The following is a 24377-nucleotide window of genomic DNA, read 5'->3' as shown; positions in this document are numbered from 1 at the left end:
CCGAGTGGAGCAGCGGTCTAAAGCACTGCATCTCAGTGCTAGAGGCGTCACTACAGACATTCTGGTTCGAATCCAGGCTGTATCAGAACCGCCCGTGATTGGGAGTCTCATAGGGCGGCACACAATTGGCCCAGCGTTGTCCAGGTTAGGGTTTGGCCGGTGTAGGCCATCATTGTAAATAAGAATTTGTTCTTAACTGACTTGCCTAGTTAAATAAAGGTTAAATAAAACAAATTATAGGGTACATTGTGAAATAACATACAGTAGGCCAACTCATATTCTATTCTTCTGAAATATATTTTCTTAATATCAAAATGTTTCTTTAGACCTGCCGAAAATAAATAATGTATTTATTATGATGGAGTATATTCAATTGATTTATTAGACTTTTTTGAATGTAGATGTTCCACAGGCACACATCAGCAGCTTGTATGCGAGGAGGCCTGGAGATGCTGGAGATGTTCATCAACAGTCAATTACTGTGAGAGCGGCAGTTTTTTTTATGACAATAACCGGCAAACAACATTTCATGACTGTCACAGCCGTAGATCAGACTCCCGTGGAAACAGCACAGAGGAAATGAAGATGGCATTTGAAAACAACTCAAATGTCAACATGGCAGTCCGCAGGGGTTGCCATGCCAAAGGTGGAAGTTGGGCTTCAGGTTTCAAAGGTATTTGCAAGCAGTTACTCAAAAAGCCGGAAAAGAAAACGGCAACAGACCAGTGAGGCAGGGACAGAGCCCCACTGCACCCCAGCACGGGGGCCCTGCCTTCCATTTCACGCCTGCCTGTTCCTGTGGCCCGGAGAGGGAGCTGCACTGTCATGGGTCAACGCGCTCCACATTGCGGTTCTGCATCATTTCACCGACCATAGAAAGACGGAAACAAGCTAGATAAATGGAGGAAAGTAGAAAGCGTCACATTCCTTTTTGTTTGTTCGAGCTGCAATGCAGGCAGACATCAGCTCTGGAAATCTGGAGATACTAGCTCAACCTCTTCAGCGCAAAGCCAATGCTGTTCACTGAATGATTTTTATTTTTTATTTATTATGGATCCCCATTAGCTGCTTCCTGGGGTCCGGCAAAATTAAGGTATTAAGATACAATTTTAAAAACACTACAATACATTCATTATAGAATTCAGAACACACTATGGGTGTCCGAGCTGTGTGCAAATATTTTTAACAGACAGCTTGGTACCTTCAGCTTGTCAACATCTCTTACAAAAACAAGTAATGAGGAAGTCACTCTCTTCCACTTTGAGCCATGAGAGATTTACATGCATGCCATTAGTGTTAGCTCTCCATGTACTTTTAAGCGCCAGTCGTGCTGCCCTGTTCTGAGTCAACTGCCATTTTCCCAAGTCCCTCTTTGTGGCACTTGACCACGCGACTGAACAGTAGTCCAGGTGCGAGAAAGCCCGGGCCTTTGAAATGCTTACTGAATTTGTTTACATAAATGTTCATTAGAATAAAGAGAGTTGATGCATCTTCAAAGCTGATCTGTACTAGTTGTCCCAGCCAGGCAGTGGGCCTTCCCTGGTGGTTAATGGGCTTATTAATTTGTAATGCTTAATTGTCCCATCATTCCTGAAGTGGCAGGTCGTTTGTCTGCCCCTCGGGGCTCCTGCAGCCCCATTGAGAGCTTAAATAGAACATGTAGTCTTGGAGCCCAAACCTTTCATTTGGGCCAGCCACAGAACAGCTCTCCCTAAGCCTATTTGCTGTCATTCTGCTTTAATGGATTCCTCATCCAGCCCTCTCCCTCGCAGACCCGCCGCTCAAAGGGGAGAATTCCTCCCTGGCAGAGCGCTACATGCTTCAGCTGCAGTTGGAAGGCTCCTTTCTCTCAGGAGTTGAATTGGTTTCGGGTTCTTTGTTTTCTTCTGTTTGTATGGGGGCCAGGGTAAGTCACGCTCATACAAATGCTCCCTAATGAAACTTAAGTAGCCTATCCACAGTTTTGACTGAAATTACAGCATCAACATTTGTCATACAGTTAGCATGATATGTCTTTTTTTGTTCTCAGTAAGTCTGACCAAATGTTGAAGAAGGGTAGTTTAGTTTTAGATAGGGGCTTGCTGGAGGGAGTGAGAGTGTACATTTGTCCATCTGTAGCTCATCTCCCTCGAACCATCGCGAGTATGGGCCTTCCTCGCCAATGTGATGCACTGGGAAAATCTCACATCAACAAAAGCCCGTCAACATCCAAGCAAATGCCGACCCATCAAAAGATAGAAAGCATCTCAATCCAAAGCATATTTCCTATAAAATGAATTAAATTCCATCCATCTATTCTAACAGGTCGTCCAGCACTCAAACTTCATAAACTCCCCAAAACACTTAAAAAACAGAGCGAGGGACCAGGGTTAACGGAGAGGTGCAGGAAGGAACAAGGTTTTCATGCCTGTGAATAGGACAGGGGCGTTTGTCTGTGATTAGAACACTAAGCACGGAGACATTTATGTGCTGAAAGGAAAACTTAGCTCATTATGTGATGCTGAGGATTAAGATTGTCCTCTATTGTTCCCTGGGGAGGTACCAGGGGCTTGGCCCACAGAGGGAGGGACTTGTCCTCCTTTGAGCGAGCAGCCATACACCTACCCTGAGTTTCCCCCTTTTGAAAAGGGCCATAATAGGTTGTCTATGGCGGCTAGGTTGTATGGTGGAGGAATCTTTTCTCATTCAATTTTTTTTGTGTGTTTTGTGGGTGTGTCCTGCTTGTTGTCCATTGTGATTCTGCAGGGTGAATATCAGCCCAAATTCTGCAGTGGTCCAACCTGAATAGAAAAGAAACAAGCGGAGTGTGGATGGGGGGAATAGGCATAGCAATTAGTAAAGACATGTTTGAAGAGCGAGCACGGTGCACACAAAAGTTTTCTTTTGAAGTTTCAAAAACTTTTGTCCTGCACCCTCCATTCTTCCATCAAAGCACAGCAATTCTGCATAATGTTCCTTTTTGGTACTTCTATGTACCTGAAATGTTTGTCCGTCAATGCCCAAGAACTAGCAGTTACTTATCTGACTTTCTTCTTTTGTTCATGTGCAGATTATCTGGGCTCAACATTCATTATGTTTCCTTTATGAGGAAAGGTAGACGTAAAGCAACTTTAACATTCCATTAGAAGTCCAAACACACAGCACAAACTACTTTTTCTTTCCGATGTTGATGTAAAGGTCTCCTTTTTAAAGTTACCATTCCATATCTGGGTGTGAGTATAGCTATGCAATTACTCCTTTAATTAGTTTGTTACACAAACATAGAAATCAATCCCCGGTGCCTCGGCTATCGGACGTCAGTTCTATCAGCAGGACATTGTGTTCTAAGTAATAGCTGGAGTCAACGGGAATGAAGGCTTGTTTTTCACATTCTATCCTAAGCTCATTTCAAAACGTTCTGCTCATTCAGTATACCCACGTACAATTCACTGTAATCATTCTTAATTCATTTCAACTGCAAATGTTTTATTCTGAGATTTAAAATAGTTTATGAAGGTATGTCAGCCTGCGTGGCAAAAACATTCTACTTGAGTGAGAGCTCTGCTTCGATGTGGTTGGTAGCTTCCACTTTCTGATTTGTTAGATCTAATTAAGTGTGACTCCTTGAGTATGTACTGTACACGTCTGGCAGAAGGAGGAAAGCTGTCATATGGTGGAAAGTGAAAGAGCAAGGCTTAATAAACATGTTGTACCAAGTCAAGTACAAACCACAAAGTAGAGTTCATTCAGCCCTCATCTCCTCCTACTAGTGTCTAGCACTCAAGTAATAATGCATTGAATAGTTTAATGTAGAATAGTGCAAATTCTGATTTAGTGTTTTGCTGTAATCACATTCATCAAAGGGACAGTAACCTCGACACAGTGAAGGATGCCAGATCTTTTAACCGAGGGCTTTAGTCTTTGGCTGCCTGTTGACTTTGAAGTGTGGGTTGCATAAGCCAGTCTCACATTCCAGAACTGATTTTATAGTACAGTGTAGTACAGACTGTTTATCTATCTCTTGTCCATGCACCTAAAGTATGTGTTAACAATATATGTTCATATAAAATATGTGTTTGTCTTTGTGTTTGTTTGTTGTTTGGCAGTCTGCATCTATCAGTTTGTATCAATATGATTTGTAATAATATCCATGTCCTGCATATTACCCATTTTCTTAACTTTGTTCGATTTAGAAGGGATGTCAATATGTACCCAGCTTCTCTGAATTGTCTTTCATTTTGCAGTAACAGGAACCCCAATCCTCGAACCCTGTTTGTTTTATGGAGCCTTAATATGTTACAATTATTTGGATGGAACTGGAGAGGGAGTTTAAAGTGCAGGGGCTGAATGTCGGTTTCAAAGTAGGTGTGGGGCGATCGATATGTGACATATGTTAATTTGGTAAAGTCCCGTCCTGACCTTGATGTTTGCTACAATTACACTGAAGCAGCTGGAATGATGAGCGGGAGTGTCAAAGAGAAGAGACAGGGACACACGTCACAGGCAGCGACCACCGAAGACAACTGGGCATTTCCTCATGTCACTTCCCCGCAGATATGTCTTAAAGCATCAGCATGCTTCGGTTCAGCTGCCGTCTAGCCAAACTCCGATAAGTCAAGAAATCTGTAATTAATTTTAACGTTTTTGCTGAGAAATCTTAGTTGTGCAATTTTACATCTAATTAAGATGTCTGGTGCAGTGTTTCTCCAGTGGAAAAATTTGCATGAAAACGATTAGTCTCTCTTTGAATGACAACAAACACTTAATTGAAGAATCCCTACTGTTGACCAATCACCGACGAAGGGACATAGCCTTCGGCTATCGACTTCTGCTTACCTCGAGAAAAATGTTGTGTGCACGAACAGCCAAAAAAAACATTGCCGTAAACCAAAACAAACAAAAACATCACAAAATGTGGTCATAATATACAGTACCAGTCAAAAGTTTGGACACACCTACTCATTCCAGGGCTTTTCTTTATTTTTACTATTTTCTACATTATAGAATAATAGTGAAATAACACTCATGTAGTAACCGAAAAAGTTAAACAGATAAAAATATTTTATATTTGAGATTCTTTAAAGTAGCCACCCTTTGCACTGATGACAGCTTTGCACACTCTTGACATTCTCTCAACCAGCTTAATGAGGTAGGAATGCATTTCAATTAACAGGTATACCTTGTTAAAAGTTAATATGTGGAATTTCTTTCCTTGATGCGTTTGAGCCAATCAGTTGTATAAGGGGGATTTACAGAAGATAGCCCTATTTGGTAAAATACCAAGTCCATATTATGCCAAGAACAGCTCAAATAAGCAAAGAGAAACAACAGTCCATCAAAGTCAGTTAAGTACAAATTCTTATTTTCAATTATGGTCTATTTTTGGTTCCAACCGCCGTATCTTTGTGAGATGCAGAGTAGGTGAACGGATGATCTCCGCATGTGTGATTCCCACTGTGAAGCATGGAGGAGGAGGTATAATGGTGGGGGGGGGGGGGGGTGTTTTGCTGGTGACAGTCTGTGATTGATTTAGAATTCAAGGCACACTTAACCAGCGTGGCCACACAGCATTCTGCAGTATCATATGTTTTTCAACAGGACAATGACCCAAAACACTCCTCCAGGTTTATGGCTATTTGACCAAGAAAAATAGTGATGATGTGCTGCATCAGATGACCTGGCCCCCACATTCACTCAACCTCAAACCCAATTGAGATGGTTTGGGATGAGTTGGACCGCAGAGTGAAGGAAAAGCAGGCAACAAGTGCTCAGCGTATGTGACTCACCAGCTCAAATTGGTCTTATGTAGCCAAATTTGAAATTTTGTTTTTTTTACATTGGATATAAATCCAATTAAATGTATTCATATAGCCCTTCGTACATCAGCTGATATCTCAAAGTGCTGTACAGAAACCCAGCCTAAAACCCCAAACAGCATGCAATGCAGATGTAGAAGCACGGTGGCTAGGAAAAACTCCCTAGAAAGGCCAAAACCTAGGAAGAAACCTAGAGAGGAACCAGGCTATGTGGGGTGGCCAGTCCTCTTCTGGCTGTGCCGGGTGGAGATTATAACAGAACATGGCCAAGATGTTCAAATGTTCATAAATGACCAGCATGGTCCAATAATAATAAGACAGAACAGTTGAAACTGGAGCAGCAGCACGGCCAGGTGGACTGGGGACAGCAAGGAGTCATCATGTCAGGTAGTCCTGAGGCATGGTCCTAGGGCTCAGGTCCTCCGAGAGAGAGAGAGAGAAAGAAAGAAAGAGAGAATTAGAGAGAGCACACTTAAATTCACACAGGACACCGAATAGGACAGGAGAAGTACTCCAGATATAACAAACTGACCCTAGCCCCCCGACACATAAATTACTGCAGCATAAATACTGGAGGCTGAGACAGGAGGGGTCAGGAGACACTGTGGCCCCATCCGAGGACACCCCCGGACAGGGCCAAACAGGAAGGATATAACCCCACCCACTTTGCCAAAGCACAGCCCCCACACCACTAGAGGGATATCTTCAACCACCAACTTACCATCCTGAGACAAGGCCGAGTATAGCCCACAAAGATCTCCGCCACGGCACAACCCAAGGGGGGGCGCCAACCCAGACAGGAAGATCACATCAGTGACTCAACCCACTCAAGTGACACACCCCTCCCAGGGACGGTATGAAAGAGCCCCAGTAAGCCAGTGACTCAGCCCCTGTAATAGGGTTAGAGGCAGAGAATCCCAGTGGAAAGAGGGGAACCGGCCAGGCAGAAACAGCAAGGGCGCTTCGTTGCTCCAGAGCCTTTCCGTTCACCTTCCCACTCCTGGGCCAGACTACACTCAATCATATGACCCACTAAAGAGATGAGTCTTCAGTAAGGACTTAAAGGTTGAGACCGAGTTTGCGTCTCTAAAAAAAACGCGCCCCAAAAACGTGATACTTCCAGATCAACTGTATGTCAATACCATTGTAAAGCACAATTTCTCCCCTTTCCAACAGAATCAATTACATGACCTAAACGCTGCCCGTTTCTGCATAATTCAAGCAGGCAATGAGCCCCGTCTGTTCTTTTTAAAGATGGCGGGTGGGGAAGCGAAACTAATGCGTGATAGTGAGAAGGAGAGATGTTGTGTTGGAAAATTGCTTTTTTTCACTCGATCTGTCCAACTTATCACCTTATCGCCTCTAAAATGTACCTATTTGAAGGTTTGTGTCGAATTTGAATCTGGTTTTTAGGGCGGTGCTAAAGTGGTCTTAGAAGTAAACAGCGGCTTTGAGAATGATGATCACATGCAATTATGATGAAAAAAATGACTAGGTATCCCCCCTTACCCCATCACTGTCCATTTCTTGTTTTTAAAGGATTATAGAAGTGCTACACCTGGTGGAGAGAGATTGTAAGACAGAAATAGTTGCTTTATGCGTGCTGTACGTTACGACATGACACGTCAAGATGTAACAGAGCGTCCACTTTTTCAACTTTTCTCCAATACTATAGAGCCATTACCATGTCGATCAACGCTTGAATAGAAACGTAGTTCACACCCCCGATTTTGACGTCAACACAGTCGCTACAGTCCCATTAGTTTTCTTTGTAGCCTCGTTTGAATGTTGAGGTTGCGCACATTTGTACGGAATGGGGTGAGTTTACGTTGTACGTTGATGAAAGCTTCACGGCAGACTGCAACCCATTTTGCAAGACATCCTTTGTTTCTGTTTAGTTTGCACAGCTTGTTTGGCCTATTGTGTTCCACTGATTTCAAACCGAGTTATTTTCAGAGTGAGAGAGTCAGCATTGCATGGCACGATTGTCGTTCAGAAAGTAGTCCATCACAACTTTTTCCCACAGACATTAGGTGATAGCGCTTGATAAATTCAGGGCAGAAATGTTATTTGTTCTCCATGGTTAACGTTATATCTTTTGGAAAACAATGCAGTATAAAGGATTATCTACGCATTACGAGCAGCTCATTTTATAGACACAAGATGCAACACCGCAGACCAATCCAAACTCATCTCTTGGCATGTCCAGCCCACTCATTATCTCAGCTAATCATGGCTAGCGGGAAGGTTGCTCACTTTCTCTGTGGCTAAATGAACTAAGCTCGTAATTTATCAATGTATTCATATTTACAGTTGACATACAAGTTTGATATTAAGGCACATGAAAGTTCACCTGTTCGAGAAGGCATTTCTGTCAAACAATGCATTTTGATTAAAAACATATTTTTACATTCTAAAGGCTCTCCTGTGAAGGCTCTCTTGCGACATACGCCTAGTTTCCAAATATCGGGTCACATATGTGGGAAGTCCTTCAAGACTGTTGGAAAAGCATTCCAAAGTGAAGCTGGTTGAGAGAATGCCAAAAGTGTGAAAAGCTGTCATCAAGGCAGCCATGGCTACTTTGAAGAATCTCAAATATAAAATACATTTTGATTTGTTTAACACTTTTTTGGTTGCTACATGATTCCATGTGTTATTTAATAGTTTTGATGTCTTCACTATTATGTACAATGTAGAAAATAGTACAAATAAAGAAAAACCCTTGAATGAGTAGGTGTGTCCAAACTTTGACTGGGACTGTATGCATAAACTGCCCCAAACTGTTTCAGATGGGAAGCATGCCGACGCCTTGAGAGGCTTCCGTGAGACAAACAGAGGCCTGTAAGGAGGTATTCAGTCGGTTCCCTTCTTGAAGTGAATCCATGTGGGACCTGGGTGGTTGAGTCTATCAACCTCGTGTGAGGGTTGTATCAGTCCATCATCCTAATATGGTAGAGGGTCAGAGGGCTCAGGGATCCACTGTATCTTCTCCAGCCCATCCATATACCCATTTTAGGCAAATCTTTGGCTTTCCTACGTGACCCTGAGTAAAAGAAGTGTGAGTGTGATATGAAGCAGCCCCTGCACGCAGGCATGAGGAAAATGTGCTTTCCAAGTGAGGCAGAAACCAGGCTTGAACAGAAACCAAGGTTTGAACAGTGAACTAAAACAGGCTTTTGGCTTAATCCCAACACCCCCCTCGTTTTCCAGTGTCCCTCCGTGGGGGAGTGGCACTTGAAAATGGAGCAACAAGTGGTAGAGAGAGCTAATTTAGGACTAGGGAATGGGACATCACTCTCACATCAAAAACCGCCCACGGATACCACTCAATTCATTTATTACGAGCGTTGTGTTTTTCACAATGTGGCAGTAATAGCTTTCCTTACATGTGACTGACCGGCTCAATTCGGTTTTATGTAGCAAAATTTGAAATTGTGTTTTTTACATTGGATAAAAGTAGAGACTCAGAGCTAGAAAATGGTATATTGGCTGTTTTTATGTCATCCAGAGCGTTGGTGACTGCAACTGTGCTGCTGGCAACAATTTACACTTTTTTGCCAATGTTTACTGACACTGGTGCTCTGAAATCTGAGTTGATAGCCAGAATGAATTTACCAGCTCCGTCTATCAACAGTTGTCACAGTGACATTCTATTGAAATGGTTACTTGCATAGTGGTGTCTTTTGTTAAGACCTGTAGCTAGCTAGCTAAACACTGAACCATAATCCCAACTCATGACGTTACTACACTGCATGAATCTGCAGGTAGTTAACCAACCACGTTCAATGTTAGCTAGCTAACATTAGGCTATAACTAGCAAAGCAAATGGCTCTGAGATACAAATAATATTACTACACAGATCATACACGTGATGTTAGCTAGCGAGCCAGCCAGCTAACGTTAGTTAGCTAGCTAAGAGTACACTTTAACTTGAAATGAAAACGACTTTCTGACAAAATTAGAAACGTCTTCCGAGTGGCGCAGTGTTCTAAGGCACTGCATCACAGTGCTAGCTGTGCCACTAGAGATTCTGGGTTCGAGTCCAGGCTCTGTCGTAGCCGGCCGCGACCATGGGGCGGCACACAATTGGTCCAGCATCGTCCGGGTTAGGGGAGGGTTTGACCGGCAGGGATGTCCTTGTTCCATCGCGCACTAGCGACTCCTGCGGTTGGCCGTGCGCAGTGCACACTAACACGGTTGCCAGGTGTACGGTGTTTCTTCCAACACATTGGTGCGGCTGGCTTCCGGGTTACTCCATGTGTAACTCTGTGGTGTTGTCTGTGTCACACTGCTTTGCTTTATCTTGGCCAGGTCGCAGTTGCAAATGAGAACTTGTTCTCAACTAGCCTACCTGGTTAAATAAAGGTGAAATTAAAAAAGTGGGCATTGTGTCAAGAAGCGGTGCGGCTTGGTTGAGTTATGTTTCGGAGGACGCATGACGCTCGACCTTTGCCGCTCCCTAGTCCGTACGGGAGTTGCAGCGATGAGACAAGACTGTAACTACCAATTGGGGAGAAAAAGGGGTAAAAAAATATATATCAAAAATAATTTAAAAATACAATTTCAAACGTGTAATATCTAATTTTGCTAGCTAGACTATCTTGCCTGTATACATGGACTGGAATGGATGCTTCTGCCTGTTACGGATGCCATCGTTGCCCTAGCTTAGTTTGAAGATGTAATCCGGAGACAGTTGTTTTCACCATCTCCTTAGCTATCATACTTCAATTCCACTGATTTCAAAACTCGGTCCTCCAGTGGGTGGAGAGCACATCTTATGCAGTTCTACTACGGGATATATATTTTTTTAAGAAACATTAGACACGATTACCTACACAAATAGACAGAAGCGTGCTACACAGCAGACCAATCTGAGCTCAACTCTCGGCATGTCCAGCCCACTCATTATGTCAGCCAATCATGGCTAGCGGGAATGTTGCTGTCTTTTACTGTGGCTAAACCAACTAGGCACGTAATTTAACAATTGTATGCATATTTACATATGACATACAATTTTAAGGCATATGAAGTTCACATGTTCCAGAAGGTATTTAAGACAAAAAAATGCATTTTGATATACAAAAAAAGTTTACGTTCAAATGGCTGTCCTGTGAAGTAGTGATGCGCGACATATGCCTAGTTTCCTGAAACGAGTCACATATTTCTCATGCAACAAATATGTACTTCCCATATGAACAGCTGAACAACAATGTGCCCGTAATGTATCCACCCTCTGGATGAGAGTAGTAGAGTAGTTTGACTTGAGGCACCGGTACTGCTTGCCATGTGGAAAAAAATAGAATAATCTATGGCTTGGGTGGTTGGAATCTTTAACAATTTTATAGCTGTCCTGGATGGCAGGGAGCTCGGCCCCAGTGATGTACTGGGCGGTCCGCACCACCCTCTGTAGTGCCATGTGATCGAGGGCGGTGCTATTGCCATACCAGGCAGTGATGCAGCCAGTCAAAATGCTCTCAATGCTACAGCTGTAGAACTTCTTTGAGGATGTGAGGGCCCATGCCAAACCTTTTTAACCTCCTGAGGGGGAAGAGGCGCTTTCGCTTTCGTATAGGAGGGGACTAAGCACACATCCCTGTGGGGCCCCTGTGTTGAGGGTCAGAGTGGTGGAGGTGATGTTGTCTACCCTCAAATTTTCTAATGAAGCCAGTGACGGAGGTGGTTAGCTCGTCAGTGTTATCGGCGGAGTCTCAAAACATATTCCAATCAGCTCTAGCAAAGCAGTCCTGTAGTATAATCTCTGATTCTGGTGACCATTTCTCAAACAGAGCAAGTCATGGGTAATTCCTGTTTGAATTTCTGCTTGTAAACAGGAAGCAGGAGTATGGAGTGATGATCTGATTTGCAGAATGACGGACGAGGGAGAGCCCTGTATACATGCTTGTGGGTAGAATAACAGTGTGGGCCAAGTCAGAATGGCCAAGTCAAAGTCCAGACCTGAATCCAATCGAGAATCTGTGGAAAGAACTGAAAACTGCTGTTCACAAATGCTCTCCATCCAACCTCACTGAGCTCGAGCTGTTTTGCAAGGAGGAATGGGAAAAAATGTCAGTCTCTCGATGTGCAAAACTGATAGAGACATACCCCAAGCGACTTACAGCTGTAATCGCAGCAAAAGGTGGCGCTACAAAGTATTAACTTAAGGGGGCTGAATAATTTTGCACGCCCAATTTTTCAGTTTTTGATTTGTTAAAAAAGTTTGAAATATCCAATAAATGTCGTTCCACTTCATGATTGTGTCCCACTTGTTGTTGATTCTTCACAAAAAAATACAGTTTTATATCTTTATGTTTGAAGCCTGAAATGTGGCAAAAGGTCGCAAAGTTCAAGGGGGCCGAATACTTTCGCAAGGCACTGTATATTGTCCCTAGTGGCATTGGAGACGTGTTGATGGAAGTTGGTCATCATGTGTCTTAGTGACCCAGAATTTCTGGCAAGCAGAACAGCAGCCTCTGGATGTAGGTTTTCTTTCAGGTTTACAGCGTTGTACAGTCATGGCCAAAGGTTTTCAGAATGACACAAATATTAATTTTCACAAAGTTTGCTGCTTCAGTGTCTTTAGATATTTTTGTCAGATGTTACTATGGAATACTGAAGTATAATTACAAGCGTTTCATAAGTGTCAAAGGCTTTTATTGACAATTACATGAAGTATTTGCAGTGTTGACCCTTCTTTTTCAAGACCTCTGCAATCTGCCCTGGCATGCTGTCAGTTAACCTCTGGGCCACATCCTGACTGATGGCAGCCATTCTTGCATAATCAATGCTTGGAGTTTGTCAGAATTTGTGGCTTTTTGTTTGTCCACCCGCCTCTTGAGGATTGACCACAAGTTCTCAATGGGATTAAGGTCTGGGGAGTTTCCTGGCCATGGACCCAACATATCGATGTTTTGTTCCCCGAGCCACTTAGTTATCACTTTTGCCTTACAGCAAGGTGCTCCATCATGCTGGAAAAGGCATTGTTCATCACCAAACTGTTCCTGGATGGTTGGGAGAAGTTGCTCTCGATTCTTAGGCAAAATTGTGAGTGAGCCCACTACCTTGGCTGAGAAGCAACCCCACACGTGAATGGTCTCCGGGTTCAGCACACCCACCTGGGACGTGAAATACTAGTCTGTTTGTGTTGACTTTAAACATAGAGAGCTGAACCTCTCAGTCCTTGAATGGGCTCCTGGATTGCTCTCTGTTTGCTTCTGGATTTAGAAGGTACTTATACAGTTGGCATTTGTAAGGGGTCCGACTGAGTTGTTAAAATAGCAGGTGTTTATCGTGGGGTCCCTAACAGTCTGAGTAAGGAAAAGTTGTAGCTATAGCTTAAGTTACCATCCCTGACTGAGCCACTGCCATGTTGCACTATGCTGGCTCTCAGGATGTCAGCTCCAAATACAGATGTAGGTACATTGGTATCATGCTGTTTTGATTAAATGGAACCCATCCCCTATCTGTTCAACAGATGGGGACAATGCACTTATGATCATCACAATGTTACACTATTTCTTACTAGTGCTTTAGTTGTAGTCTGGATACCAGTCTTTTTAGCTAACATTCCACTCCTGTCATTTGCCAAAGAATGTTAGCAAATGTTAGCTGAAAAGGTACCCAGGCTACTTTAGCTGTTCATTTGTTAGTTTGCCCTTCCTAGCTGCTACAGGGGAGCTTCAGAGCAGCTGGGTCCAGGCTCATATAGGGCAGTGGTACAGGGCACAGAAAAGATAGCCCAGGGGCCAAGAGTCAGCCCAGTTTTGGCCCTCTGTCTCTCCTGGTGCTGAGGTCCCAGAGGACCCTGCCCTGAAGTAGGATGTTGAGTGGTCCAAGTCGATCCCCCCTCTGTGCCAGTAATCCCTAAAAGAGTAGAGGAAATGCTTAATGCCGGGTCAATCCTCCGCTCGACAGAATAAGGCATCCCTAAATCTGACTTGCGCTTCCTTCCTATGGACCCATGTCAGAGAGCAAGGCACCCTGGGTAATGCACATGGATTACCTTATGAAATGGGCTGAATACTGGAAACAGTTCACAGAATGTTTAAACGTTCATATTTCGGACCGAGATGGATGCGTAATCACAATGCGTAATCACATTTAGTAAATAGTATTAGTCCTAAACTTTGTTGCCTTGGCTCAGTCTAAAATAACTTTAAAAGAAGCAAGTATCAGGTGGACAGCTTAGTGAAAAGGAACGTGTTTGATACCATTCCATTGTCTTCATTCCAGCCATTATTATGAGCCGTCCTCCCCTCAGCAGCCTCCACTGTTGTGGAGGGCCTCTGCGAATTGAGTCTTTCAATGCAATCCAAGCATACATAGTTTGGCCATTAAAAGCGATTAAAACTCACATACCTAGGAAATGTTGTGAAATGTCAACATTTAATAGCGCTGAATCAGTCATGTTTAATGAACTTTGAAAATGTTAACACTTCAAAGATGCATCTGGTGCAATTTTGACTGTTTTTATCCTCAACAGGTTGTTAATCCGTCAGAAGTGTTGTTCATTCTTTTGTATGCGTGTAGTGGGTAATGCAGTAAGGTCTGTGCTGTGACCAAGGCTCGTAAATTTCCCCCTCCGTTAAGAACCAGCCGTTAATACAGACCTGTGTAGCAGCACCGAACTGTAATTTTTTCCATAAGCTAGGCTCTGGAGTTGTATAAATCAGAGTGCTGGGGGTGAAGACTGTAGCTAGTGCTGCACACTGTCAATCCTCAGGAGCTTTGAATGTGTTGAGTTGGAATAACAGTCCCTCTCGGATTTCACTCTCTAGTTTCTGCTCAAAAGGCAGAAAAGATTACAGTAATTAGTGTGGCTTTGAGATAAATCTTAATTAGTTTGAAGCTGGGGGGGTAACCTTGGTCCTGCAGGGACTACGTGCTATTTTGATAGTTTGGTTAAATGTCTGTGTTTAGTTGGGTGTAATGCTCTTGTCCGACCATCTTTGCATCCATTGGTTATTATCTGATATTGGGTACATCAATCTAAAACATGTTGTGGTAACGCTCTGGTTCTGAGAGTTTTTAACCCTTCACCACTTAAGCCACAATTGAACTGTGAAGAGTTGGCTTGGCCTGGTATCAATTGGCTGCCAGTGAATAAATGTAGACACTGACCCACCCACCCTCTTGCTACTAGACTAGACTGTCCATACTGAGAACCAGTGTCTCTAAATTAAAATCCTAGAAGGACATGACCCTGTTGGAAAACACAGCCCTACACCAACACCGGACTCAGGGATTTAAATTTCTGTTGACCAAACACCTGGCCCTCTCGAGCTACCAGCCTCGTTACTTGGCAGACATGAAAGCAAATAAACTGTGGGGTTACACAAACAGTCCTGTCACAGGGCACCCAAACAGTAAATGTGTGAAATGCCGCACACTGTTGTGCCTGAAGAAAGGGGAAAATTATTTTATTTTATTGAGAAACCTGACATCCCTCATACTGCATGTCTTTGTTTGACTTTCCATAAATCAGGGAGAGTTTTTGATGGGCGGGCTGCCGCGGGTGAGGGGGGGTTGATTTTCTGCAGGCATGGAGTGATGTTTGGATGTATATCAAGAAATCTATTGCTATTTCATGGAGGCTATATTATTGTATGTTTTTCTAGGCAAGACATTTGGCTTTTGATTAAAGGGTAGGGATCTGATCAAACGAGGGTGCGTATTGTTATTGAGTACAGCTGAACTTGAATGAATGATTTTCAACATGTGTGTGTGCTCAGATTTAAGTGCACAGTGTAATCAAAATAACCTCTCATAGTGCCTTTAGTGTTTGAATGTGCATTAGACAGACTTGAAGAAAGGGTACTGTGGAGGGAGGGAGTGTAGGGACCCACTGTAGGGGCCTAGAGTGTAAGGAGCATTACTGAGTGATAATGAAGCTGTCAGATGCCCTATCATCAGTGGTGCTCTCCTCTCTTCTGAACATGCCGGTCATGTGGTGGAGGGAGGAGCTGGGGAGAGGGTGGTGTAACCAGAGTACCATACAGCAACTCATTTTACCACTTAGTCAGATATTACCATCCAGCACTATAAAAATACTTTATTCTTTTTTTTCTATTGGCATTTCAAATATATTCTCAGTCCAAATAGCTGAATCCAAAGACATTGTCTTCAAATCAATGCACGTGGAGCTCGCAGGTGGTCCAAGACAGTTCTCAGCTCGCTCTTTTCACAAGCATCGGTTTTTGATTGAGATCTTCAGCGCAGGCCAGCCAGTCCAATATTAGCACAGATGGCCACTGACAATAGATAAGTAATGTATCTGTTTAAACAAGTTTCCACTGGTTTATCCAGTCCCACCTGTTGTAACGTCTGATTCTTGCTTCTCTGATGAACTGCTCTGTGAGAGTATGGCCACATCTTGAAGTGGTTTTGTGGTGTGAAGTATGGCAGATCTGTTTGGCATTGACTCATCATTGTTAATCCATCTCCTGGAGTGAGATACTGGGGGTGGCAGTACAAAGCTTTGAGCAGGACGAGTCACAGAGAGGAGATAGGAGATATGATCTGGGGTCTTCAGCATCGTGTCCCATGTTACTGGACACTGGATTCTGGTTCTGTCCTAATCCCACTCCTACAGCCATTAGAGCGTATTGGGTTACAGCTAGAGCTGTAAAGGAGGTTACAGTAAGTTATAAAACTGAGTTTTTTTTTTCTCCCACTGACCGTAATGCCCTGCTACCTTTGTCTGTCTTGTCTCTCTCTCTGTCTGTAGATGACGCCAGCACTGGGAGGGATGGAGCTGGAACAGCGGGAGACGCAGAATACAGCACTGACCAGTCAGGGAAATTTGGTAAGACACTGAGCACTCTCTCTCTGACCTTTATCTCTTGTTTCATCTGACCCTAGTTCATTTAGAAACAGGGCATTCTCTTACTGCTGGGTATGTAGTGGTCCGTACTCTAGTTAGGGGGTAGGTAGGTCTAGTTTTGCATCTGGACACACCTGGACCCACTCTGCCCTGTGTGTGCTTCTCTGACACACACACACAAATAACCCCCCACTCACCTCAACAGCAGGGTACTGTTTGCTTTGGTAATTGCCTCTGACAGGCCAGAGAGCAGGCTATTTAAGTGAAGTGTGATTGGGGAAACATTCCATCCCCCCCCCCCCCCTCTCTCTCTCCGTTGGCTGCCCCTTGGACTCAGTGGCTGCAGAATGTAGCCATGTTCTACCCTGATCACAAGCGGGCTGCCATTAGTATTTTTGCACTGTGAAGTGTGGTGGTGAAGTGCTCCCACTGAGCTGTGGCACTCTCTGCTCTCAGTTCTCTAGAAGGCCAGACCAGTCTTATCAAACTGAAGTCCACTACTGTATATATTTTCTCCTATTGACTCAATCTCAGCACAGTTTATATACAACAAGCGTTGAACTGCTGAGTGAAAATTATTTTGTGAAGGTGCCCCTTGGCAGGTTACATTATGCTGAGTAGTGCTACCACACCAGAAATACTGTTGGGTGTTAGAAAAGTTGTCAAATAAACAGACCTTAATTATTTTCTAAGTCATGCAGCGTGATTCATTGCAGTATTTAATAGCTGTCTGATGTGCATACCATTATAAAACTTGTAAAAACATTCCTGTGATGTTCTCCCCAACAACACCATTTCTTTGATTGTAAATGCACTTTATTGCAAACAACCCTTTCTCTGATCGCAGTCCGACCACGCTTCACACAGCCAGCCAAGATGAGGAAGCGCGTGATAGCCAGGCCAGTGGGCAGCTCAGTACGGCTGAAGTGCATGGCTAGCGGGAACCCTCGTCCAGATATCGTGTGGGTGAAGGACAGCAAGCCGCTGACCCCTGGGGAGGTGGGTGAGGGCCGTAAGAAGAAGTGGACTCTGAGCCTGAAGAACCTGACCCCTGAGAACAGTGGGAAGTATACCTGCCACGTTTCCAACCGGGTTGGAGAGATCAACGCCACATACAAAGTGGAAGTCATCCGTAAGTTTGGTCACTTACTTTCAGTATAGATTTATTCGTTGTTGGTTGATTCATAGACTTGGGTCAATGTTGAAGGGTAAGGTTGGATTAGCATTGAGCTAGGGTTGAAGTAGAGTATTGATGCAGTTGAGTTTGGAGGTTGGGCATGAACTAGTGTTCACTGGCCAAATTGGTTTATAGTTGAGGATGGGGTTTGGGTTTAGGTTGGTAGTGGTTGATTTGAGTGTTGAGCTGTGAGGTTGGGTTAGAGGTGGGCTGGCTTGGCGTGGCGAGTCTCAGGCTCCCTCTCTCTATCGACATCTGCTCCTCCTCCCAGCTGTGTGCTGACTTCAAAAACACATGTTTCTACCAAACACAGAAGCGGTGAGGATGAAGTGAATGCAGATTGTGCTTTCTCGTGTCAATTGTGGCATTTTCTCCATCAACCTCATCCTATTCTAGCCGCAGCACGGAGAAAGAGAGGAAAGGAAAGCGCTGAACATGGCAATAACGTTGCTGTTAATATGAAAACTATCTCCTTTGTCTTTCCATCATAGAGCGGACAAACTCCAAGCCCATCCTGACCGGCACTCATCCGGTGAACACCACAGTAGACTATGGTGGCACAACCTCGTTCCAGTGCAAGGTGCGCAGTGACGTCAAGCCAGTGATTCAGTGGCTGAAGCGGGTGGAGCCGGGGAACGAGAACAAGTACAACTCCACCATCGAGGTGGGCGACCATCGCTTCGTGGTGCTGCCCACGGGAGATGTATGGTCCAGGCCAGATGGCTCCTACCTCAACAAGCTGCTCATCACCCGCGCCAAGGATGAGGATGCTGGCATGTACATCTGCCTGGGCGCCAACACCATGGGCTACAGCTTCCGCAGTGCCTTCCTCACTGTGCTGCCAGGTGAATGGAACACCCTGCTACACCCTTACCTTGTTACACCCTGTTTAATCACAACACTCTGTTACAACCATATAGCACCCTACTACACCCTTACTCTGTTACATTCTTAGTCTGTTACATCCTGTTTAACCATAACACCCTGCTACACACTTACCCTGTTACATTCTTACATTGTTACACCCTGTTTTACCATAGCTACACTCTTACCCTGTTACGTTATTACTCTGGGTACACCCAGTTTAACCATAAGACCCTGCTACACCATTATCCTGTTAGATTATTACTCTGTTACAACCATGTCATATCCTGTTACATCCACAACCAAACAAAACATGGCCTCATGCACAACTGAAGTGTTTTTTTGTTGTAATGGTTTTATTTTCTACTGTATGTATTCTCCATCAAGTTTTAATAGTGACATTTGACCAAGCTTCTCATAACTCCTCAAATCTCATCTTCTCTCCCCTCCAGATCCAAAGCCTCACCACATCCCTGTCCCCACAGCCATCTCTCCTAGCCTGCCCTGGCCTGTGATCATTGGCATCCCAGCCGGTGTGGTGTTCATCCTGGGTACTGTTCTGCTGTGGTTCTGCCAGTCCAAACACCATTGCTCCTCTGGAAGGGTAGTTACCACCCACGCCTCACAGCGCCCGCCCCCCCGGGTGTCAGCCTGCCCACCATCTAGCGGGGACAAAGACTGCCTGGGCTCTCTCACCTACGAAGAGTACATTACCCAGCAGCAGCAGCTCCTTCTGGCCCAGGGAGGCAACGGCCTGGAGGTCCCCAAAGTCTACCCAAAGATCTACACGGACATTCACACACACACCCACTCACATGTGGATGGCAAAGTGCACCAACACCAGCACATTCACTACCAGTGTTAGTTGCCACTGTCTCAACAGGGATGCTCATATGTACAAAAGCACTAATTAATGCAGTGTTGGGTCGGCTCCCACCACCTACACCTTCGCCTCCTCCAAGTGCCCAGTCCTGCCTTGATCCTACAGACCCAGACAAACAGTCTAAGCCCGGGTGCTTCACACAAACCCCCTGACTGCTACATACTGTTCTGTACTGAACAAAGACTAGGGGAACATGGATCCAGTCAGGATAGAACCCTCCATGAGGTACAGAACAAGGGACATGGCAATGCCTAATCCCACATGTAATAATGTGAGTCCAAATGGAGTAACATTTCATACAGACATTTCACATTAAACTCCACTCTGCAGAGAAATAGAAACATTTGTTTCTCTAGTCTAGAACAATATGAGCAAACTCACAGTGGCTGAAATGAGTGAATGTATGCATTTAGCTATGTCTCATTTGAGAGTCTTTACTCTGTATGAAAATGGCAGCATTTCCTGCAACACCCCATCTCCTCTCCGGCCTGCTTTCATGTGCAGTGACTTTGGAAGGGGCTAAGAGGATCATGTACATTAGCTCTGGATTTTTGTCAGATGCACAACCTCAGCGAGTAACGAAAGGAGTAAGGTGCGAGTAAGAATCCTCATGTGCCATCCTGAGTACCTCAGAAGCAGGTCAACCAGCAGAGACAAAGCGTGATTGAGTAAACAAAGGTCGAATGTATTCTGTTTCTCAAAATGGTTATCGTCAAGGAAAAGGACCTGCAAGGCATTACAATATATATTTGTCTATTGTATGTGTACGTGAATGGAAAATTATTTATCTGTAGTAGGAAATGGTATGAAATCCTTTAAAGAAGGTTTCTTTACTGGAGGTAAAGGTCCCTAAAGCGTGAAACACACAGAGAATCTTACTACCAATAGACTGCCGATAGGTACATGTTTCGTGCCGACCCGGTAGCGTTGTTTCTACTTGTAGAATTGCAATACTGTTCAGTGGCCAACGACTTGACTTTGAGCCAATCAGAGAGCATGAACCCTCACGTGGGGAACCCAACGAGTGACAACATAAAGGAAAAAAGAGGGCATTTTCTCTGTACATCCACGGTCATGAGCCAGTCACACTTCATATGCAACGTAGGCTATGGACTGGTAGCTAGCTAAGTGCACAGACTAGAGGTCTTCACATGTCCAAAATGTTCTGAAATGGACCTGGGGCTTTCACCACCTGACCCGATATAAATACATTTTTATTTAGAGACCCGAACAGACGCGACGAGATCCGTTCCGAACAGACCTGGTCGGAGCCAAACCTGGTTAGATCCGAGTAAGGGAAGCAGCAGAAAAGTCATTTTTTTAAGCTACTTTATTAACCGGAGCTAATCAAGTGTGAGGGGAGAGAGAGGTGCCGCTCTAGCAGGTGGTGGAGCATGGAGGGAGAGACGGCAACCAACCAAGCCAACTCACGAGATAGTAGACTAATTGCTTCCATAGCTAGATTATTTATCATCAAATATGATACTTGTCTTGACTGCATCAAGCCGGGAAAAGTTAGATAACTTTACCTAGCTAGGCTAATTGAGGCTGCGGGCGTGTGCTTTCTCATCCTACAGTTACAAATAACAACAACTCCACTCAGAATATTAAGTAGCAGCCTTCCCATTGGCTCTTGGTTGTTGTAGCCTATCCTTCTTCTTTAACTTTTAATTCCGGCATTTTTATTCCATCTTCCATTAGATATCTCCTAAATGTGCCACACACTTTTGGTTCTAGGACTGAATAGCCTATTGCCGCTTTGATGACTTATGATTGGCCAACAACAACAAGCTACATGCGCCACGCTCCACTCTCGTGAAAAACAGCATAAATGATCAACATTTTCTCTCTCTCTCTACAGAGTCGCATTCGGATATGTACAGGCTCATCCGGACAAGTCAGTTAAAATTACACATACCGGCGGCCTTTGACAATCATATCAGATCCGACCCAGACCCGTGACATTATTTAGAATTCTGGATCCGGACCCGCTCGGGTCTTGGGTATTCAGGTACAGGTGGATCATTGAAGACCTCTAGCACAGACGCATTGCACACAACACTGAATACTTCTTCCAATTTACTAACTACTGTAGCTAGTATTGACATTATAATTAAATCACAATGGATTCATTTACATGAAACAGCTGCCTGTGTTAGCTGTCGAGTTAGTGCAGTGTCCTATGTTGTGCTAGCTTGCGAATATGCTGACTTTAGCTAGCTAGCTAAACATTTGGCTATGGGCTAGCACTGGCACTATGGGATTATGGAGAGTGAATTAAATTGGTCTGACCCGGACCTCCTGGGCACCCAATCACAAAAGAGTCATTCAATTCTTGAATGCTCGTCCCTACTTACCACAGCCACAAAGTCATACAGGCCGCCTATTCTTACAATTTCTCAAATTAAAATGTGATATTAAACCTAATCCTAAATTTAACCATAAACACACTGTTAACTTTATGCCTAACCTTAAATTAAGGCCAAAAGCAAATGTTCGTTTAAATGAATTTTTACTATAGACAAGGTTGACTTTGTGGCTGTGGTAACAAACCCTTTTTAATTCTCAGGTGACAATCTTTATTTTTGTCTCTTGTCCTTTGTATGTGTGTGTATAATGTGTGCATAACTCTGACCACTATATGAAAGTGTGTAATATGTCTTTGACTGCTCATGTAATGGCACCCTTTTTAAACTTTGGGAAGGGAGACGGAAAGCTTGCCAAAAACCAAATAACAGTATGTCAAGATTGCTGCATTGTCTGTGAAAAGTGTCCTCACCCGAATTGTTCATTTGTTTTATCCCAGTGTTTATGTGTCAAAGCTAATGGACTGCCAGATTATTAATCCATGCACTTATTCCAAGTATGTTGATAGTGTTAAAGTTAAGCTATTGCCCTCAGCTTTCTTTTGAGGAATCTAGGACCATGGAATATCCCATGTCAAATTGACTTAAACATGTAAATCCTAAGTAATTGTCTAGACTAAGACAGTGTATTTAATTTATTTTCATAAGCAAGATTTTTTTTTCTCCTACAATTGAGCATTATGTCATTTTTGTATCCCAAAAAAATACCAACTCGGCAGTGGATTACATTTTGTCTTATAGTTACAGTGTAAGCTATATAGCAAATACGTAAGTGTAAAAAATATTTATATGTGCCGTTCAGATATATGGTAATCTTTGTATTGACAATCTTGTACAGTCTATTGTCTTTTAGGTTGAAAAAGATTTTTGTCACATGGAAACATTTTAATAATTTTATTATCACCATTAAAATGATAGTAAATCTTCACAATTTGTGTTTGATATTAAGTTGTTCAGTAAATAGTGCTGTGTACAATGTATTGTGAGAGTTCAGTGACCAGCCGGAGGAAGACGACACAACAGTACCCTCCTCAGGGGATTGGTAATCAGTGTAAAGCCAATTAGTACACAGCTGGGCCCACTAATTGCTTTGTGTCTTCCTCTAAATAGGTGTGCCAGGAGAGGAGCTGGGGGAGGATTGGGAGTAGAGACGGGGACCTGTGAGAACATCGGTTTTTCCTACCTCAGAGACAGCTTCTGTGACTGGGCACCTTGTCTCTCGGTTAACCTAGGCAGGCTTTAGGTAGAGAGAAGCGTGCCTCCTGTTATGTGTAAGACAGGAGTAGCTGTTTGTTGTTTTTCTTTCCCTTTTTGGCCACAGCCTTTTGGTCAACGGCTTAGTTTATGTTTATTTGTTTTGTTACTCTGGTGTTTCAGTGTTGGACGTTCCCTGAGTTATTTTGGCCGGAAAAAGAAGACCCGTTTAGTAAAAGGAGTCACAACCACTGCCTCTGGTCTGTTCATTTCATGCCTCCCACCTGTGTTAGGATGCTTTGGACAAGCTGAGCCATTCACAACTGGTGGAGAATGCAGATACTTTGAGGCAAGACCACAACCTTTCCCCTTTCCCGGTGGCTGTGGTTTATAATTTTTGTATTTATTATCGGAAGCCCACTACACCCGCTGATAGGCATGAGCGAAGAATTTCTGCATCAGCTAACGGCCTGCACTTTCGCCCAACAGGAGATCCTAGACCTTCTCCAGGCCGAAATAGTAGACCGCCCGTCTCCCAGGGACTGTGGGATGCCCAATGTCAATGTGCTGATTCCATGTCTGATGGAGGACGACGATGTGGAGGCCTACCTTCTGGCCTTCGAACGAATGGCGCAGAGATAGATGGCCTCAGGACGAATGGGCGGGCCGCCTGGCTCCCCTGCTCACAGGCAACGCCCCAGGCGTACTATGACATTGTGAGGAAGGGGCTGCCGTGGATTATTCATGTCTGAAGGCGGAGATTCAGTCCCGCTATCAGCTGAACCCCAGAGACCGGGCCCAGAGGTTAGCAGGATAGTCGACAAGGCCAGGCCAGCATCGAGCCCCATAGTCAAGACTTTTGGTAAGGTCATGCCTCAGGGCCCTATACAGTGTTTCAAGTGCACCACATATGGTCATATGGCTAGACACTGCCCCAGTGTAGACATCCCTATGCCCACTGAATCATCAGCCACCCCCCATGACCAGGTGGAATGTCCCGCACCACAGGTATGTTGGCATGTGGAGCTGGCCCCGGCTCGGTGTGTGCCAGTGTGCGTAAGAGGGAGGACTGGGAGGCCTTCCTGGATTCGGGAAGCATGGTGTCTCTGGTACGGGAGGTCCTGGCCAACACGCCCCGTCTCGAGGCGGAAACTGCCATAGCCTGCCGGGAAGACTACCCTGATCGTATGACGGTACCGGTGCTACTGGGGAGGGACTGTTCAAGATTCTGTGGAGGAAGGAGGGGCGAGGGAGTGGCCCCGATAGATCACGCAGATAG

General features: G+C 44.3%; 1 protein-coding gene across 3 annotated transcripts in view; it reads left to right on the top strand.

The window, feature by feature from the left end:
• Positions 1–22835, top strand: part of LOC139366114 (fibroblast growth factor receptor like 1a) — a 63619-nt gene extending 40784 nt beyond the window's left edge. For 2 of the 3 annotated variants that reach the window (XM_071103220.1, XM_071103221.1), the window contains 4 exons: positions 16519–16596; positions 17462–17746; positions 18283–18636; positions 19108–22835. In XM_071103220.1, coding sequence (XP_070959321.1) covers positions 16519–16596; positions 17462–17746; positions 18283–18636; positions 19108–19520 — 1130 coding nt within the window. In that variant the 3' untranslated portion in view covers positions 19521–22835. The remainder of the gene's footprint in view (positions 1–16518; positions 16597–17461; positions 17747–18282; positions 18637–19107) is intronic. The other variant, XM_071103219.1, reaches the window with a different exon arrangement.
• Positions 22836–24377: the final 1542 nt, after the last annotated feature.

The sequence above is a fragment of the Oncorhynchus clarkii genome, chromosome 14, assembly GCF_045791955.1.
Source record: "Oncorhynchus clarkii lewisi isolate Uvic-CL-2024 chromosome 14, UVic_Ocla_1.0, whole genome shotgun sequence".
Classification (NCBI taxonomy): Eukaryota; Metazoa; Chordata; class Actinopteri; order Salmoniformes; family Salmonidae; genus Oncorhynchus; species Oncorhynchus clarkii.
Note: the sequence above shows the minus strand (reverse complement) of the source record. Positions and strands in the feature narration are given on the sequence as shown.